Source organism: Triturus cristatus, chromosome 11 (assembly GCF_964204655.1).
Source record: "Triturus cristatus chromosome 11, aTriCri1.1, whole genome shotgun sequence".
NCBI classification, from domain to species: Eukaryota; Metazoa; Chordata; class Amphibia; order Caudata; family Salamandridae; genus Triturus; species Triturus cristatus.
In genome coordinates this window covers 403,827,018-403,847,603 of record NC_140594.1, presented here as the reverse complement: position 1 = coordinate 403,847,603, position 20,586 = coordinate 403,827,018, and the positions used below count along the sequence as shown (strand labels likewise).

The following is a 20,586-nucleotide window of genomic DNA, read 5'->3' as shown; positions in this document are numbered from 1 at the left end:
CCACAAACAAGATTTTAAGTAAACGTTTCTAGTCAGTGCCCATGATCCTTATCGCTACAAAAATAAATTGACCGAACTGTTCTTCACAAAAAGTTGAACGCAGAGATATTAAATTCCAGTCGGAGAATGGTGCAAAATCCCTGCAGTCCTACGGGATGTCGCATGAGGTATGTTAGACAACGTTTCAAAATTATTTTTGTGAGAAAAATCCAAGAAAAAGAACCATCTCAGTAATCCAAGGTCCTGTTGCCAGCAGCCTGAAAAATTTACTGACCGGTCTTCTCAGGTGCATGATGAGACACTGGCATAAGGGTGAAAGCCTTAAAGGCACTGTGCCAGTTTTTAATGCTTTAGCTGTGCAGTCTATGTGCTAGCATTATCCTAAAGTCCCTTTATTTTTGCTTCTAAGAAAGGAGGTTTGTGACTGATATTTCTAGTCACTTTGGATTCAGTGACTATATTATTGCAAATTGGAGCTATTTAAAAAAAATATTAAACCTAAATTAAATGTGGCTATTTCCAACCACTTTCGGGCTGCAAAGTCCATTGTTTTCAATGTATAAGTACTTTTTGACAGGATCCCACATATGGGCGGGACAATTCAGTGCTTATGACTTTGATGAAGATTCCTTAGGAAGAGAACCAGGATTACAGGTAAGAACCCTTTCCTTCTGCTAGGTCTTCTCAAACTCCTGATAAAGAAATGAGTGTGGAACCTTTTCCACAGAAAGCAGCCAAACCAGTATCTGGATCGGTGCTCATTAATAGCATGCATCCTATGAAAAACAGATGTGCATTGGTTTCAGAGAAGTTCTTTTTAATTGCACTCATAGGCATAATTTGCAAAGACCTTTTATGTCCGTGCAGCAACATATTTGTTATGTTTACATTTTATCTTGCTCAATCGTTACATGGCATTTGCACAACCTAAACAAATGTGTATTCCGTCATATTTGAGTCCCGGAACAAGCTGCTCCGTGTGCCCTGGTGTCCGGCTGCTTCTCACAGACTATACTTGTTTAGTTCTATTGTGACTTCAGGTTTTCCTTGAGTTTTGAACTGGGTACTGTTGTATTGGTGATGGCATGAGAATGTTCTCCCCCCCCCCCCCCACTGAGCACTTGGGCAATGATGTGACAGGAAGGCTATCACTGAGATAGGTGCTGGCATGTGGAAGAGAGACAAGAACGTAAGAATGCGGATACTTTTCATGCAGCCCTTCTGCGATAATGGGTGAGGAAGCCTAGTGTGGAGGATCTGCTCTTTGTAGTCGTAAGACAGACTTCTAGCGGTTGGTGCTGCGTTTTATGGTAATTTTGGAAATCACTGAACAGGAATGCTTTCTTTGAAGAATTGTACAGCTATTTATTTGTCTTCTTTTTTAACAAGTCTGTGTGTGACAAGATGCATTATGGTGATCATTTCACAGGAAAGTTAACGGGGGAAATTCTGTATGTCTAGATTTTGTGTGAAGTGATCATCTGTGATCAAGTGACCACAACCATTGTTTGTAGAACTGTTGATGATCAGAAGACTGGACGGGAAGTCTGGTTTCAAAAGGGTTCCACGAACTGTGGAATTAATTCTTGCTGTCATATCAAATGTTGAATGATCAGGAGGTAGACATTTAGATAACTGAGCTGCGGTCTTTGTATTTTGTAGCAGGAAGTACATAGCCCAAATGGGAGCTTCTCTGTGGTCATGTGAGAGGAAGTCTATCTGTAGGAGTTGGCAGGAGACTGAATCCCGATGATAAGACGTTCACCTAGAAGAAATTACATAGCTTGATCAGACGGTTGTCTGATAATGCTACCGGAGCAGCTGCTTCTGCCTGACCACCTGAACAATGTGTTCATCCTTTGCCTGTTAATTGCTTTCTGAGTTGCCACGAAATATTCCTAATTGGAATGCTGTCCTGCTCAGTTGCTGCAAGGACCCCAACTTTGTAAATTGGTTGACAATGTCGACACAGCGAGACCAGGGTCCTCCTCTTCCTTGTCACGAGCTTTGTTAGGCAGGAGGCGTCACAAGCAGTTGCTTATATTTAGTTTCCTAAAGTCTTTAGGTTACCATTTGGCAGTAAGACTTGCTAAGTGGGATGAGCACCAAAGGAAATCCTGTAACAGAATGATAGCCATATATGAAGAGGAGGCGTCACTGTCGAAGCAGTTGCTGAATGCTAAGGTGAATATGGCACAGGAAGTCTCTGTAGGAGGCGCCGCCATTTGGGCTTTTGTCCTCTTCAAGGAACATCTTGAAAAGCTTTTCCATCTCGTCTCCTGGCTTCACCACGAACAGCTGTAGGAACATTAGGAAAGGAACTTTTTTTATTATACTCGACATTTAATTAACTTAGTTGAACATGATGTTTACTAATTTGAAAAAATACATTTGTTTTTACGAGTCACACACTAATAACTTTAGGGGGGGGGAACCCATACTGTTAAATATATATTATCCAAAATAGTTCTCATGCTGTCATACATCTAAAAGGCTCTCAGTCCTTAGCCTATCTTCTCTTTTAATACATGGTATATCTAACTGTGTTCAATCTTTGTTTCAGAAAGGCAGTACATTTATCAGTAGCATGAGACCCTAGTGTTATTCAGTCCAGCCATTTCCCTGCCTATTGCTGGCAAATTGGTTCCACTGTCTGTTTTATTCAAATTTTTAACAAAAAATAATTTGATTGTTTCCATTGGTCTTTATACCGGTTTGCTTAAGCAAGATTGATCCAGCTTCTAGACGCCATGGGATGTAGTGTTTTCAACATGAATCTAATGCCGATTGGGAATCCTTTGTGCTGTTACAGATACTCTAACCTTGTAAGAATCGGTCTTTTCTACCTTTTTGAGTTTGGTGACTGCAAGGTTGCAAACGGCCTGGATCCTTTCTGGTAGCCTGTGGATGTGTGCAGGTTTCTGGTTGTACCCAAATTAATCTCTGTAGTTGATTTGTGGTTGAGTGCACCAGGCAATGTACAAAGAGGAAAATGCAGAACTCCAGTGCATTTCACTTAACTGACCTGACTTTTACAGCCACATCAAATAAGTCTTCATAAAGACAGTCCTAATATAATTTCCATCCATTTGAATCTGCATAATAACTGTCATGTGAAGTGCAATGGCGTTTTCCATTGTGAAAATACCCCCCCCCCCCACACATCACCTCCTCCCCTAGCTTCGTCCTTGAGGCGAAGATGGGAAAGGAGTTGACTAGCTTTCTACAATAATCGCCCACCCCCCCGAATCAGACTTCTTAAAGATGAGCCAAGGTTAGTAAAATGTACGAAATATTCATAGAACTATATAACAGTAATCTTTCCTGGTCTTCTTAGGATGATCCCCTCCAAGACTGAGACTATAGTAATGCAGAACAGTGTTCTTCCAGACAGTATCCAAAGCATCTAAAAGTTAAAACATGGTGGCCAGCTCCTACAGTCACTATGTAACTGACCACACCGTCCTTTTCCCTGAAACAGGGTGGCATCTTAGTCCCACTTTTTTTTTGCTGTACATTGCAAATCTATCAAACTTTTTTAATTCTGCGGAAGGATTGTCCCCCAAGCTAGGTGGTAAACCAATTTGTTATTTAGCATATGCCAATTATATTTTTTTTCCTCATTGACACCATCAGGACTTCAATCATAATTACAGAATTCACTAACATGTTATTACAAAAAATGATTTAAAAGTCAACCCCAGTAAAACAAAGGTTATGACCATTGGGAAAGCATGGAAATATGTTATACTAAAGTCAATAGCATTATTCTAGAAGTATCGACATGCAATTATTTGGGCTTAACGGTTGAAAACAGATTAAGGTGGCTAAGTCATCGTTCCAATTTAAAAACTAAGGTCCGTACAGTGTCACTATCAGTTAAAAAATGTATGAGAATCCATGGAGAATATGCGATCTGTCATTCTCTAAAGGTGCTGGAAACAAAACAAGCACCTGCCTTATTGTACGGAGCATTAGTTCTTCTTCAAAAATACATTAACGATCTGGATAAAATTTAAATAAAAGCTTAGATCTATATTGAATCTTCGTTCATTGCTTTCCTATTGCAAACTGCGGCTGGAACTATCCTTGTTATCTTTAGTCTTTCGTCGTTCAGCAGCAATGTTAAATTACTTTTGCAACTGTGCAATAGCAAACAAAGACTCCTTGAGATTTTTGTTGCTTTACAATGAGGTAACAAACCATCAAGATTTGTTTAGTGGGTTGAGTCTGGCATCTGTAAATAAAACAATCATGGAAAACAATCTACTGCTACCTGCAGGTCTCACAAAATTGCTCTAATTGGAGCGGAAGAAGTTAATTAGATAAGTTCTCTGAAGTAACACTAGAGCTGTGGACTTGTTGACATTACAGAAACATCGACATGCTCACTAAGCAATGGAGTCCTACTCTGGAATAAAACAATAATATTTAGACTCAAATTTGAATACAGGATGCAAACTAAATACATGAGGTTCTGTTTCCTGTTGATACCAATAACCCAAATTGAGGGGCCGTGGAGCACTAGCTGCTTGTGTAAGTCTTAAGAATCAATTGAGCATTTAATTTATTTATGTCCTAGACATACAAACGAAATATCTAAAAAATGCATTTAATTAATTGTAGATCTGTTAAAGAGGCCATTGCCTACTGTTTTTCTACAACAGATTGTCATTTTATTGGGAAATTAACTACATTTGTAGATCATGCTTATTGCCGTCTTAAGGAAGCGTGATTGAAATGCTGCTCTTACGGAATATTTGTAGATATATTTGTGATTTTTAAAAAAAATATATATATTTAATGTATTTACTATTGTGATGAATATTTTAATATCTTTTATACAATATAGACATTCATGCACACTATCCCTTTCTTCCACGGGCTCTCGCCTGTCCATTGTGCAAGAGGTAGCCGATACTGCACCAGGGAGAGTGTACAAGTGCATTTATGGTGGAATGTTGTGCTCATACCCGCCATCTGTGTCTCACAAAGCTAGACATTGCCTTGTTCACTTCAGAAGTAATTCAGTTGGTGTCTGATCTCAGAACCAACAGAGTCACTGGCAGTTTCTCCAACAGGGCACCAATTGGACAGACATATTCGACCTGCAGTATTACTGCACCTGAGTTAGGAGCAAACATGTCACTTGTAAACTCTCCTGGTGAAAGAATGTTTACCTCTCACTCGATGGACAGGTGGGAGCACTGGAAAGGGGCAGCGTGGTCAGTCATATAGTAACTGCAGGAGCTGGCCACCATGTTTCAACCTTTTAAATGCTTTGGATAGTGTCTGGAAGAAAACGGTTCTGCACTAATATAGTTTGTCTTTGAGGGAATCATCCTAAAAAGACAGGCAAAGATTAAGATTACATAGTTCAATGAATGTTTCCTACAATTTACGAACATTGACACTTCTTTAAGAAGTCAGACTTAAGTTTTTTTTTTTTGTAGAACTTGTGCTTTGTTAGAAAAAGGATGGGGTTTAGTGTGTGGAGATGTTTAGATTAAAATCTTATGTTGTCCATGTATGTGTACTTCCTGCAAACATCCAGAAAAGGTACTTTGTCCTACACTTACTGCTGTAGGGAGGGAAAAGATTTATTTTAGAGTAACCATTCACCATATTTGTGTAGGAGACCAGAACAAGAGCCTAGAAACACAGATCAAGCCACCTAAAAGCTGGTTTTAAACTTCAAACCCTGTGAAACAAATTCACCTTTGCAGTGTGGGCTCCTTCCTTTTGCAGTCTCTCGAGGATTCCCCTTGCTTGAGCAGAGAGTGGATTGTCCAGCACAGGCAACACGCACTAGACAAAACAAGAATGAAAATTATACATTTGACCGCAATTGGGGTTAAAGTTTCTCACTTGAGGAGAACATGAGACTTATAATCTTGTAGGGTGAATTTTGTCTTTTGATCTACCTATGCTTAAAAACCTGACCTACCTAGAACGTTAAGCAGCCTCTAACACTGGCGGGGTTACATTTTTTGGTGACTCATGGAGTGACGGTAAGGCGACGGAGTCTGACTGATGTGACAACATTGTTGCCCTCCTGAAATGCTGTTCTCTGTGGAGAAAGATTTCAAATTTTCTACCTGCACTATGCCCATCATCCCAGGTACTACTGCCACCTTCTTTTTTTAATCACCAGAATGGCTGACTTAGTTCTAACCCTTTAAAAATTCACCAACATCATCTTCAAACTCGCAACACTCACTATTTCATACCCTTACACCTCCTCCTTTGCTTATAAAGCACACTGCTTCATCCACAAGCCCTCCTATGCACTCTCCAGTCTTTTAGGACCCTGACCTAGAACCCGGTTCACTGCGGCCTATCATAGACCACCTTTAATTCCCCTTTTAGAATCTCTGTAAGAGCCTCTTCTTTTGTCAGGAGATCCTTGAAGAAACCTCAGCCCATCCAGCTCGACAGGGCGATCACCGCACTGCTCCCCAGAGCGCCATGGAAGTAGATCCTAGCTTCCTGATGACCAATCAGTAAAAGGATACAGTTGTGTTCTGCCTTCCTCTATGCTCTGGACCTTTCTGGAAAAAAGACCTATCTGTATCTGGTCTCCCTGAAGAACTGGGCAGCTCTACAAAGGTTCATACATCATACTTTGTAACATCCCCAGCCTTTCCTGTTCGGATATTTTTATTAACAGATAAATACAACTCCTGCCAAATTATCCTTACAATGGGTGAAAATAGTTTTGCATCATTAAGAGTTCAGAATGTGAACAATGCACATTTGTGCATGAAATCCAGCGTGCTTCTGTTTTTCAGTTTCATTCTTTACTGTTGAGGACTCACCGCGCCGCAGCTGACTGCCGAAAATCCAGGGACCCCGAGAAGGTTCTGAATGGCTTCAGGGTCGGCTTGAGGCCCGACCCACAAAAACAGCGTCAGGCGGTTATCCGCCAGGTATATTCCGCTGGCGGACAGCGCTCTCTCCGAACAGCGGACAGCGCTAGGCAGCATGGTTCCTCTGGGCTGTAACTGGTGCTGAAAGTTTTGATAACCCAAGAGGAAAGAAGCATGACTTAAAAAACAGACTGACCGAGTCGGTGAGTTATTTTTATTGCATAAAAATATTTGTATCAAATTAACCAACATTATGGATGCACAAAGTTACCTCTTAAATCTTTTTCAAAGCGGCTTCTGTACAAAAACATACTTAGATCACGTGGGCAGATTCATTGCTCTGTTTTTGTTTACTATTGTTTTCATTAAAATCAAGGATGTTCTTTTTATTGAGACACCAGCAGAGACAACCTCAGGCAAGGCTCTTACTGTTTTGGTTATGATTTTTGGTCTGGGTTTTGACAGTGCGGCTGTCTAAGAGACCCATTACTAACAACATACACAGACTCGGTTTTGGGTCCTCCTCTTTCAACCATCGGGCATTCTTCACGCAGCCTCTTCTACCCACTGGCTTGAGACTGTCAATCACGTCTCGGCCAAGCCCCGTCATCGTTAAACGCTTAATGCTATTAGCTGTTTGAGTGGAAAGAGGAAAGCGCTATTAATTGTTTTAAAACAATAATTAATAGCAATTTCCTCTTTCAATAGTGCTGCAGTATTCAGCAAGCATAGAAAGAGGAACAAGCATTTACAATGCAACGGTCTCGGCATTGTTAAAGTTAGAGCTATTGGCATTGCTCATGACATTATTTTTGTTTATGTTTTTGTTTTTAAAACATTTAAAGAAATGGCATTGTTATTTACAATGTCAATAGCTTAATCACACTCAAATTAGTATGGACACTCGCTTGAACTAAAAATGTGCAGAAAGAGCCCATTTTGGAACTGCCCAAGACCCGAATGTGTATTTGTCCGAAGACATATGGTTTGGATTTGGTAGCAAACATCTGATGCCAATATGCAGTCTGAGTTCAAAATGTACAACTGGCAGGCAGTGGCGGGCATTTGTGAAATCATTCGGCCTTTATGCGTGGGATTGAGCAGCCATGAATCCGATGACTACATCCGAATGCTTGATAATATGTCCCCTCTTTTTTTGGTAAAACGTGCGATAATTCTCTCTTAGCAGATTTTTCGTGTATACACAAACCTGCATATGCACAAACACGCACCCCAACGGTACGCACACAATGCATCACGCACACACTGCTCAAGCTCTACGAAACGTTGGGGGGGACTTCGGCGCTCCAGCTCTGGGGCCAGAGAGTATCTGAATTAGGAGGGAGGCGGGGGAGTTCATCAGACTGGGGGGAGGAGGGTGACGTGTGTAACAAATTAATTAGCGGCCTGTACCAACAGCCGCGTCGTTAACTCCGTGCCCTGTGATCATTACCCTCAACCCCCCTCCAACACCCCTCCCCCTCTGCACGCTCTGGACTCCAGATGTAAAAACCATTGACAAAAATATGCCCAGTACCTGGTCTCTGTGTAACTGACTCCCAGATGTTTTTATACACAGAAACAGCTCGTGGGTTTAAATGTCCCTGCAAATGTAGAAATGTAGAGAAAGGATCGGAGCTCATCACACGACTATCTTTTATGAGAAGCAAAGTACCCCCATCGTGCGTAGAGTGAATATTTCGAGTCATACAGTGTCTGCCCTATGACCCTACCCGGTTATGGAGCTCCGCAGTGCCTTGCAGTGTTTTCATTTCGTGCAGTAGGGTGTACTTCACCCCATACAGAGTGCTTACTGACAGGCCGTCATAGCATCATAGCGCTATATGTGGAATGGGATTTTATAATCCGCACCCAGTCGCGCTCCTGGTATTCAATGGGGAGGCGGGGCTTAATTTAAGGCAGGATTCCCTTCACAGTGGAATCCACATACTCTGCCGCTGAACTGTTAATAGTGAAACCTACGCATAAACGGCTGACTCTGTGCGGTAAAGATAACATTTCGGCGCACAAAGGCCCTTATAGGCACGTTAGAACAGGCACAGCCAGCAAGGACAGGCCGAGGAGCAGCTGGGACTCCGCACAGCTGGTTTCAGATTCAGCTGGTGAGAGCCCGCCCTGCGGTACCATCCTGAGCCCTGCAGGGTCACTGGGGGGGGGGGGGGGGGGGGGGGGGTGGCTTGTGCAGAAAATGTCACGGGGGGTTCACTCCAGCAATCCAGTTAGTGGTGTAGCAAGAACATACGGAGACACCACCGCCTTTCTCCAAGGTCAAGCAGAAATGCCTCGGAGAAACGCAGCGGCGTTTTCGGATTCGGGGGCGTGTTTTTCTTTCTCTCCTCTTGCCACACACGCTGTCTGCCTAGCCACATAAGGTGCTGTTTCACGGGCACCCGCACCCTTCATGAAGGTCGTCAGTTCAGATGCTGGCACAGATGAGCCGTTTCTCCCAGGTGTCCCCCTCAGCAAACCACCTGGTCGCGTGCTGCAGATCAGCAGCATACTAATAGTTCCTATTTGGGGGCCTCGAGTCCACCCCCCCTTAGTACATACGATTTAACGTTTCAAGCGCAACACTACTTCGCCTTCCTGCCCAGTAAAGGTCTATCAACAGGGAGTCAAGAGCCCTGAATATTCATCTAGGTATGGGGCATATCGTATTCTGTAACATATACAGGCAGTACCACCATTTTGGCTATCGCCAGCCTACCCATTAGGGATAGTGGTAGAGTGTTCCAGAATCCAACAGAACCCCTTAAAGCCTCCAACATTTTGTGACTATTTAGTTGCAACATTTGAGAGTCCTCACCTGCCATTTGTATGCTTAGGTACCCTAAAGTGCCCAGTCTCCCATCTCAGTCCCAGTTGAGGGAGCAACTCCACCGACCGACCAGCCAACTCAGCCAGGGAAAAAAGTAAAGATTTGATCCTATTAAGTCTTTGTCCAAAGCAATTGCCAAACCCCTCCAGCACCCGTAAGAGGTTCTGTACTGCCTCCCGGGGTGAGGAGATATAGAATAATGTGTCATCCGCATACAGAGATATTATCCAAGAAGTTCCACCAACATTAATACCCCAAGCAGCCAGATCCCTCTGTACCCAAATCGCCAATGGTTCTATTGCCAGTGCAAACAGCGGCAGAGAGAGCAGGTAGCCCTGACATGCCCCCTCTCCAGCCTCCCTCGCCTGACCTGCTACTTCCCACCCGGACTCTAGCACTAGGCATTGTATACAGGATCTGCACCCATCTTCTAAACTTTAGGCGGAATCCAGCCACCCTAAGCACCTCCAATAAGTATCCCCAGTCTACAGAGTCAAAGGCCATTTCCAGGTCTATTGATACTAGGGCCAATTCCTTGTCTCTTTATCGTGTAAGATACAGGACAACCTCCTGATATTCAGGCCCGTATTACAAGATGGTATGAACCCACATTGATCCTCGTGGACCAAGTAAGTTATATGAGGTGTTCCTTCTTGAGTAAGGGCAGCATGACTGCACCACTCAATGACAATGTACCACATTTTCACCAGCATCCAAATCAACAATGCCCTTTTGTGCAGCCATCAAATGAGCACTTGCAAAATGCACAATCTACACTTGATTTATTATCTGGAATTAGTATTCATTACTGTTTATAACAATAATTATACTGCAGAAACCACTAAATAAGCTCACAATATGTTTGTCCTAGTACATAGTTATGTTAGCGTACAGACTGTTGTAGGTGTGCTCAAATAACAATGAATGGAGTAAAAAAGCATTCAGTGCCTTCTGCCCTTGCCTTCCAGGCTAAGAGAGCCCCCGCTAAGAGAGCCCCCGCTTTTTCCCCATATTCAAAATGTTGCTTACAGCTTGCCTCCCACCTTTCCCTACTCTTAGTCTCCAATTTCAACCTTTAGCATATTCTAGCTTCATCTAGTTTTTTTTACTGTCTCATCATCTGAAACTACAAAGTGCTGCACTATCCTTTCCAGGGTCTCTATCTCCAATTCTTGTAATTCCACTCGTTCCTCTTTGTTTTTATATGCAGCCTGATTTTGCAATACCCCCCTAAGATATGCCTTGTAGGTGTCCCATATAATACTTATTGGAGCTGAGTTGGAATTCATTATAAAGAATTCCACCTTTTTTTCCTTCATAGTGGCGGCAACTCTTCGATCTAACAAAATTGCTCTCTTCAAGGTCCATCTGCCCCATTTCCTTACCGAAATCCTTTCCAGTGTGATACTAACCATACTATGGTCCAATATATGTCCAGGAGATATATATCCATCTTTTATTTTCCCTGCCCATTCTCTATCCACCAGTATGTAATCTAACCGAGAGAAGGAGTGGTACTTCTTACTATGGAAGGTGTAGGCTCTTTTACCCTTCCTTAAATGTCTCCACGCATCAACCATTCCTAGCTCTATGAGCATATGTTTTAGAGCCTGTCTTGTTTTCGAGGTTTGTACCTGTGTCCCCCTTCTACTCTTCGAACTGTCTACTGATGGATCTAACAATGCATTAAAATCTCCTCCTATCACTATAGGGAATGATTTCTCAACTAACCTCATATGTAGATCCACTAGATATTGGGGGTCATCCAAATTTGGGCCGTAAAAACCAACACACATAAACACTATACCTGAGCAGTCTAGCTTTGCCATCACCCATCTCCCTGAGTCGTCCGTACTTGAGGCTTTTAACTCCACCCGATCCTTTCCTTACTAATATAGCAACTCCTTTTGTATAGTCAAGTTGATTGGATGTTGTGTAGCTTCCTATCCAATTAAATTCAGAAAATACCCCTCTACTCTCATCTGCTGTTATATGTGTTTCCTGTATAATACATATTTGAGCTTTTGCTGCTTCTAAGTGGCCCATTACCATCCGTTGTCTTCTTTTTGATCTTAGTCCATTTACGTTCCATGTTATAATTTTTATTTAATTATCACCTACTACCATTATTCCTTGTGACGGTACCCCTTGTACCAAAGGGATTTTTCATTTCTCAGCAACCAATTGGACCCATATAGGCTAGATGTTATCTCTAATCTGTCTAATGAGGACTTATTTTTTATTTTATCCCACTGCACCCCACCCTGTGCAACCTTGCTCCCCCCCTGGGAACCCTCCCCATACTTCTAGGCATAAAGCCCTACATTCGAACAGTCGGAGGAAGACGCTCAGTCAAAAGAAAAAAATACATTGTGCCACCCCCCTACCCCCAACCCACAAAACGTAAGTGATACTTATATTCTCTCATATTGAGTATGTTTTATGTGCGTAAATACTATGAATGTGTTGAATATGTTTTATGTGCGTAAATACTGTGAAAGTAACGTTTAAATCTGACCTCATCCCTATTTTAACTTTCTTATTCCTTATTGTGATATTTTATGCATATTTTATGCATATCTGAATTTCATCCAATGAGCCTCCCAAGATTAACAGGCTCATTATTTTGATGTCTCTCCTCCCCTAATGTTGTTTATTAGTCTATCTGCTTCCTCTACTGATCTTATATTGCTCATTTGATTATTCCACATTACCCTCAATGTGGCTGGAAATTTTAACTGAGCTTTGGCACCCAATTTATTCAGATCCCCCATTTTATTCCCCAGCTCCCACTGTCTCTGGGCGGTAGTATGGCATATATCTGATCTGATGGTGAACTGAGTATCTCGAAAATGCATAGGGGCCATTTTTTAATGCAGATGCCAGGATAGCCTCTTTAACCAAGTAGGAGAGGAAGTTTATGAGGATCTTCCTTGGCTTTAGGCGCTGAGGGTTTCTCTTGAAAGGGTCTCTATGGACCCTCCGTATTTCTGTATTTAGGTCTATATCCGATCTGCCCTTCAAGACTGTCTCAGATAACAATTTTATCATATATTCTGTGAGATTTGAGCCTTCATCTGCCTCCGGTATATTCAGGATCCTCAGATTGTTCTTCCGGGAATGATTTTCTAACCTCTCCAGGTCATCCCTGAGACTCGCATTCTCTTTTGTCAGAGCTTCTACTCCCTTGGTATTCTTTAGAACCTCACTCTTCAGGGCGCCAATTTCTTCTTCCAAGTTACCTGTTCGAATTGCCACCTCATCCAATTTTTGGGCAAGTGCTGAACATGATGCCTGTATCCTGATTAGCCTCAGACACCTCAAACCGCCCTCTCAGCTCCTTTTTCATTTCCATTAACAATGTAGCTAATATTGCCACTGAGTTTTCTGGCGGCAATAACTGGGGCTCCACTGTGCCCGTCCCTGATGAGCTTTCTGGGTCTACTTGTGGCTCAACATCTCCAACTCGCAGTGCCTGCTCTTCTTCCCCAGGGTCCTTCCCTTATAGGGCATCAAACCTGTTCTGAGTTCTAATTTGGAAGCGCGGTGCAATGATACCCCCATCTTGAGATTCTTTATTTCCTTGTGTCTCTATGCCATATCTTGTGATAATACCCTGTAATGTGCTTTTAAGGAGGGGGTTATCTTCGTTAAGAGGGGTGAGATCTTCTCCTCCCCCCCCCCCCCCCCCCCCAGGCTCTTTCCCTAGTTCTTTCTTCCTTTCCCAACTTTTGTAGATTTTGCAAGGGGTTTACTGACCGAGAGATGCCCTTCTGTACTGATAGGAGTAGAGGTAAAGCTTAAATTTGCCCCTTTGAAGCTGTTCACAGCTCCTGGGGCACGAGTGCGGAGGGTATACCTCGTAATTGAGTCAGGACATGCCACCGGAGGCCCTCCACCGGTTCTTACCTTCAGGTGGGAGCCAAATCTCCTGCTCCATGAAGGGCGGGACTCCACTTACCCCATCCCCCTTCCTGCGCTCAGTGAAATCCCTTCTCCTTGTCCTTAAAGAACCTTTCCTCTGATAGAAACAATAGGAATCGAGCGCCGCATTGAAGCTTGTATTTCTTCTACCGCGCTGTGCGCGTGCTCCGCACAGCCGCCGTACTTCTGCTCCAGCCTAACACCATGTCGTCTCCCGCGCCCCCCGTCCAGCCCGTCTCGCATAGCCCGGAAGCTTCACCATACCTTTCAATCCTCTGCTTGTCTCCCCCTTCACGGGGCATCAAGACACGGACTCACCATCTCAAGCACAGGTACTTTGGTTGGGGGTGAGGGGGGGATGCGGGGGGGGGGAGACGGCACAGAGTCAATCTTCAGCAGCATCTCCTCTTCGGCGGTCCGCGACCGTTTACCTCACGGCTGCCATGTTCCCTCTTCTCTCTCTCCTTCAAATAGGTGTTCCTTATCGAATGGTATGTTCAGGATAGAAGTCTGAACATCTGGTTTGAATCCTGAAATACGTAGCCAGGCGTGCCTTCTTAAAAGGACGCTGGTGTTCACAGCTCTAGCAGGAGTGTCTTCAGCATCTAGCGCACAACTGATTGAATTATTTGAAATGAGCTGTCCCTCCCGCACTAGGTCTTGCGCTTTGGATTTCAGGTAGAAATTCATCCCATCTTATCCCAATGCGCCCTGTCGTATCTAGCTAGCAGCGCTTGTGTATTGGAGATGCGCCAGAAGTTTGCAGTCTGAGAGGCTACCCTTTTCCCTGAAACGTTAATCGGCTTGGATTCCTTATCTGTGGGTGGAGCATCTCCTGTTTGAAAACTGTCCCTCTTGCGTGCGTTGGACCCCCACTAAGAAATCCAATGGTAATTGGCCCATTATATATGCTGGATCAGATGGTGCTGACTTATATTTCTTATCTACCCTAGGGGTAAGGATACGGGTCCTGACGGGGTCATTAATAATATCGTCCATGTGCCTGATAATGCCCTTGAGTATGGGAAGTGTGTGTGAGGACTTTTGTGTGCTACTAAGAGTCTCAAAAAGGAAAGCCTCTTCTAGGGATTCCTTATGCAGCTGAACCCCATGGTAGTTAGCAGCTCTACCCAGCAGTTATATATAACCTACACTGTCGTCCGGTAGAGAGGGCTTGGTAGGGTACAGGTCAGGATCATTATCTGTGGGGGAATTAGTTTTATAATCTGTCCAGGGGTCTGGGGCTATTGGTTCATTGTCCCCAGCCTCATCCCCATCATCCTGATCTACAGGTGTATGTGGTGGTGGTGAGTGTTCAGGTGAAATCATTAAAGGTTGAAACTGAGGAGAAGGAGGAGATGGAAGGGGAGGAGGAGAAGGATTAGTATCGACATTTTTCCTTTTTAAGAAAATGTGGTAGGCCTCTTCTGTCTCAGGTTTCTGTTTTATTGTCAGTTTTGTGGAGATATGTCTAGTAGTTGGGTGGATATATAGCTCTCTTTGTTTGGAATCTGGTTTGGGAGGCAGAGCACCGAAATGTTGTTCCTTAGGAATCAACACATCTGTTTATTTCGGTGCCAAAATGTTCGGTGCCGGTATTTTGGATGCTGGTGTTTTGGATGGCGAGGATTTCAGATCCAAAGGCATTTCCGGTGTCAAAGGGGATGGGGCGGAGCCTGTCTTCGACTTCGATCCCAAAGGTTTCGGCTCGGAGCCTGTTTTCGAATGGCTCTGCTCAGAGCCGGAAGGCTTTTGGATGTGTTGTGGTGCCAAGCCGGAGGGTGGGGCGTCTGTAACATGTTCTCGGTGCCGACTGTGGCACGGAGGCGGGGGTTGGACCGGAGCCTTCTTCCTGGGCTGAGGTGGACTTTGGGGCAAGGGAGGATCTGTACTCACGGTACGTTTGCGGGATGTCTTCGTCCCCGTCAGAGCCGCAGTCCGAGATGGAGATCGGGTCTTGCTCCTCCTCAGCACCCATGGCGTCTCCGGCCTCTTGCTCCGAATCCTCTCCGAAGAGGTCTGGAATGGAACTTGTGTGTTAGCTCTGCCTGTAGTGACTTCGAGCCCGACGGTTGTGAACCGTCTTTTTCGATTGGAAAGCCTTACACGCGTCGCAGTCCTGTTCTCTGTGCTCCGGAGTCAAGCACAGGTTGCACACTTGGTGTGAGTTGGTGCGTGGATACTTCGCATGGCACAGAGGGAACAATTTAAATGGAGTCCATTCCTCGGCTGCAAAGCAGACTGACGCGGTAGGCCCAACGGTGTTCCACGAGCTACCCAATAGAAAGAGATTTTTTTTTAAGTAAATACGATGCGCAGAGAACGGATTACACGATCGAAAATAATACCGTCGAGGGTGAGTGTCTTGCGCATCGAGGGAAACCGAAGAAACGGTGTCGAACCGAGCGCAGCAATTCACGTCTGAACCCGATGGCGGAAAAAAACTATCTAACAATGGAGCTGATGCCCATGCGTGTTATCATCGAAAGGAGGAGTCGCCTACCTCGTGACTGGAAAGACTTTTTTGAAGAAAAACAACTTGCAAACATCCGGACTCAACACTAGATGGCAGGAGTATGCAAAGCATGCGATCTAGAGCTCACGTGCCTCAAATTATTTATTTCTCCTCGTTGCGTCTCTCCTGGTGTGGCATAAGGATTTGGTGCAAACTCAGGTTTACATGGTTTTGTGAATCTGGGGAAGTGTCAAAATCCATGGGTGTTCTGTGGGAACACCCACTGCAACGCCCATGAAATGCCTCCCTATGCAGAGTAAGGCAATGCACCGATTTGTGCTTCCCTGCCTTACTCCATATCTATGAAGCGATTCAAAGCCACACAAAGTGGCTTTGCGTGACCTCATAAATATGATTTCGTGATTTGCGCCGCTGGAGCATCACAAAAATTCACGCTACCGCGGCGCAAGGGGCTCATTATATGCCTCCCAGACTGAAACTCAGTTACATAATTTTCTATTATAGCCTTATTGCCCGCTGCCAAGGGCTGCCCCGGTTGTTAAAGGCCCTGAACCAGAGTTATAGGCCTGAGCCACAGATGAGGGCCTTTAACAAAAGGTATATCCAGAGGCATATTAGAATAATCCACCCACTAAGGGTAGAAATTTCTCAATTAAAAAGTAAGAAGCATGACGATAAACATTGGAATGTTGGAATTCAGGAGTATACCAGCTATTATAAGCTCGAAGTTTCTCCATTGTCTTCAATGGAACTCTCAACATTACAATGTTCTAATATCCAGTAATATTCTCAATGGCGTCCATTTGGGATTCAGGCCATGGTGATGGACACATCTGTCCTGTTGTCTATCCTTAAAGAGCTAAGGATAGTGGTCGATGCAGTTGGTGCTTGATCACTTCACCTAATTGGTGTGATTTGCATCTGGTGTTTACGCCTTACCACTTTCAAAGATCAATGGCCACCAATGGATGTCAGTTGTGCAGGTGGTGGTGATGGATGCAATAGAGCTGGTATCGGTGCAGGTTCCACAGCATCTGTTGGTATTATTGCAGCTACGGGTGTGGATGCCATGTAAGGTGCTGATAAAAGCACCGCTGCAAGTGGTGGAGTGGCATGGATAGAAGTGAATGTTAATATGCTGTTCCATGTGCGAGTGCCAGTGTAATGGCCAGTGCTGCTGGTTAGTGAGTCCACTAATGAGGGGGATAATAACTGAAGGTTCATGTGTGGCAAATTTGCATCAGTCATAGATACATTATTCAGTCCGTGCCTGTAAATTTTGGTCAGCTGTTTTCAGTGTAAGGTCTGAAATCTGGTTTCAAGAGCCATATATTTGGATTTTCTAAAGCTGAGGTTGAGTCTTAATCTTCTGGATCCTGCCACATAAATAATAGTCATATTTTTAGTTTCCTCATCCTGACATGAGCTTTAATCTCCTGCATCAGCCAGTTAGGATTCCTTACGACTTCAGCTGATACTGAGAAGGACCTCCCTCCTATTTGTGTATTGTGATAGGTGAGTATTTCTTGTAGTGATGTCTCTAATGAGCTCAGTGTTTGAGGTTGGGGTCAGATAGTTTTTGTTTCCGTGTAATTTATTTATTTATAAAAAGTTTTATATAGTGCGGACATGACCCAAGTGGGTATCAGAGCGCTTTACAGATGTACAGAAGTACAAACAGAGTTGGATGTAAAAAAACAATGATAAGCAAAGTAATTGAGCAGTAAAATATGCCCAGGCGAGAGGAAATAATATAGTATATAAGTACAACAGACAAATAGCGAGGTAGAGCACAAACAAACATCGTAGACATATTCAAAAGCAAAGGACCCCCTCCTGACGGTAGGTGCCGTCAAACAAGTGCATTCATCCATAGGGCTTCGGTCTGATGTGCGGAGGGAGTTCCAGATTCTCTGGGCAATACCCGAGAACACCCGATTATACGTTTTTCTTTTTCTGGAATTTTTGAGGTTTCAGCAGCAGAGTGCTGGAACGCCTAGAAGATTGGCTCCCACTAGAGAGCTCCAGTTTTTGGGCTAGGTACAGAGGGGTGTCAAATTGAAGGGCCTTGTGAGTCATGCACGCAATCTTGAGATGAATTCTAGCCTCCAAAGGCAGCCAGTTTAAGGATTTCAGTACCGGCGAGATGTGGCTATTTGTTCTGGAACCTGTGATGAGCCTTGCCGCTGAGTTCAGGGAAGCCCTGATTGGAGCCAACTTGTATCTGGGTAGCCCACAGAGAGTTGCGCAGCCATAGTCTAGCCTGGATATTACTAGGGCCTGAACCGCAGACTTGAAGTCGTCTTAGAATACTCAAGTGGAAGTTGGCAACTTTGGTGGCTGAGTTAATTTGTTCCTGCATGCTCAATGACTTGTCCAGTATAATTCCCAGACACCTAGCAGAGTCAATGATGTGTGGGGTACAGTTGAGAGCTGTTAAGTGGTTTAAGTACTCAACAATTATGGCAGTCTGTTTGGTTGGTGCTATCAGGAGGAATTCGATTTTAGAGGAGTTGAGCTTAAGATGTTGGGGCATCTGAGCTGCAGAATACATACTTGTGCTTAGACTGTGTAGCAGTGCTCTCCCCTAGTGGTGGTCACCTGTATCTGTTGCAGTGGTCTGAAAAAGTGTTTTAAGAACAGCCTGGCCTACAGAAGCTTGTTGTTTCGCCTGCATGTCTACACAATAGTGTTTGGAGAAGGTGTGTGGCGTAGACCATGTTGCTGCCTTACAAATGTCATCTAAGGGAATGTTCCCTAAGAATGCCATGGAAGCCCCTAGTTTGCGTGTTGAATGTGCTCTAAGGGGGAATTGTTAATGTGCGTTTTGCTTTTGGGTAGCATATTTGAATACTTTTGACTATCCACTTGGCAATCCCAGTTTTGGAGATGGGGGTTTCCTTTATGAGGTGGTGTGAAAGCTACAAACAGCTAGTTTGTTTTTCTAAACGGTTTAGTTCTGTCAATGTAATAAAGTATAGCTTTGACATCCAGTGAGTGAAGAGCTCTTTCGGCTACAGAATCTGGTTTTGGGAAAAAAACAGGTAATTCCACAGATTGATTAAAATGGAAAGCAGAGATTACTTTGGGAGCATTTTTTGGATTTGTTCTAACAACCACCTTGTTATGATGTATTTGTAAGGATGGTTTTTGTATGGTTAAAGCCTGGATCTCACTCACTCTTCTGAGAGAGGTGATTGCGACTAGGAAAGCTATTTTCCATGTAAGGAACTGTAGTTCACATTTGTGTAGAGGGTCAAATGGAGGACCCATGAGCCTACTAAGGACAAAGTTTAAATTCCACACTGGAGAGGGTGGGATTGTGGGAGGGATTATCCTTTTAAGGCCTTTCATAAATGCTTTAATAGCAGGTACCCAAAACAATGGCAAATATCTGTTTTGTAGCTAAGCGGCAAGGGCAGTAAAATGTAATCTTATGGACGTGTATGCTAGATTACATCTTTGTAGATTCAGTAAGTAGCAAATAATGTTTCGAATCGAAGCATCTAGTGGGTCAATTTTGTTGTTATTGCAGTAAATAACAAATCTTTTCCATTTGGCTGCATAGTAAGCTCTAGTAGTAGGGCGTCTAGCTTCTTTAACAATGTTCATATAATCTGGTGGGAGGTTGAGGTAACCGAACTCTAGGACTTCAGGAGTCAGATTGCCAGGTTCAGTTGAGCTGCATCTGGATGCCTTATCTCTCCATGGTTTTGTGTACGAAGCTTTGGGGAGAGGTGTAGTTTTTGGTGTGGATCTACTGAGAGTTCCAGAAGTGTTGTGAACCATGGTTGCCGGGCCCATGTTGGAGCAACTAGGATCATTTTGAGAGACTGTTGTTTGAGCTTGCGTACTACTAATAGAATGAGTGGGAGTGGCGGAAAAGTGTACGCCAATCTGCCTGACCAATTCATCCATATTGCATTGCCCTTGGACAATGGGTGTGGCTAACTGGCGGCGAAGGTTGGGCATTTTGCGTAGGCGTGTGTGGCAAACAGATCTATGTCTGGATGTCCCCACATGTGAAAAAATGGATGAAGAACTTGAGGATGAAGTTCCCATTTGTGTATCTCCAATCTGATTGTGTACCCCTGGAATGGATGGGATGGCCCATCTCCATATGTTTTGCACTAGTTGAGAAAGCTGCAAAGAATGTGTTGCATCTGTCTGTGCGGATAAGGACAGTTGTGTTGGTGAGATGTGGTTGGAATGATTTTAATGCGAGAAAGATTGCTAGTAACTCCAGGTGGTTGATGTGGAGCACCTTTTGTTGAGGGGTTAGCAATATTTGTGGAACTGAGTCTAGGAACGGCCACCCTTTGGAAAGGTTTTGTGTGTTCCACCACTGTAGAGAGCGATGTGTGCGGCTGTCCACCAACACCAGATCTGAAAGTTGACCTTGAGCCTGGTTCCACTGACATGCTAAGCTTTCCTGTAAAGGGTGCATCTGAAGTCTTGCATGAGGTTCTATTAAAATG

The 20,586-nt window shown here is 43.9% G+C and overlaps 1 protein-coding gene across 3 annotated transcripts in view; it reads right to left on the bottom strand.

The window, feature by feature from the left end:
- Positions 1-819: 819 nt before the first annotated feature.
- The window catches only part of LOC146784312 (protein transport protein Sec24C-like), a 255,414-nt gene continuing 235,647 nt past the window's right edge, over positions 820-20,586 (bottom strand). For all 3 annotated transcript variants that reach the window (XM_085635822.1, XM_085635823.1, XM_085635824.1), the window contains 3 exons: positions 6,819-7,010; positions 5,719-5,808; positions 820-2,298 (listed from right to left, as the gene is read on the bottom strand). In XM_085635822.1, coding sequence (XP_085491948.1) covers positions 2,155-2,298; positions 5,719-5,808; positions 6,819-7,010 — 426 coding nt within the window. In that variant the 3' untranslated portion in view covers positions 820-2,154. The remainder of the gene's footprint in view (positions 2,299-5,718; positions 5,809-6,818; positions 7,011-20,586) is intronic.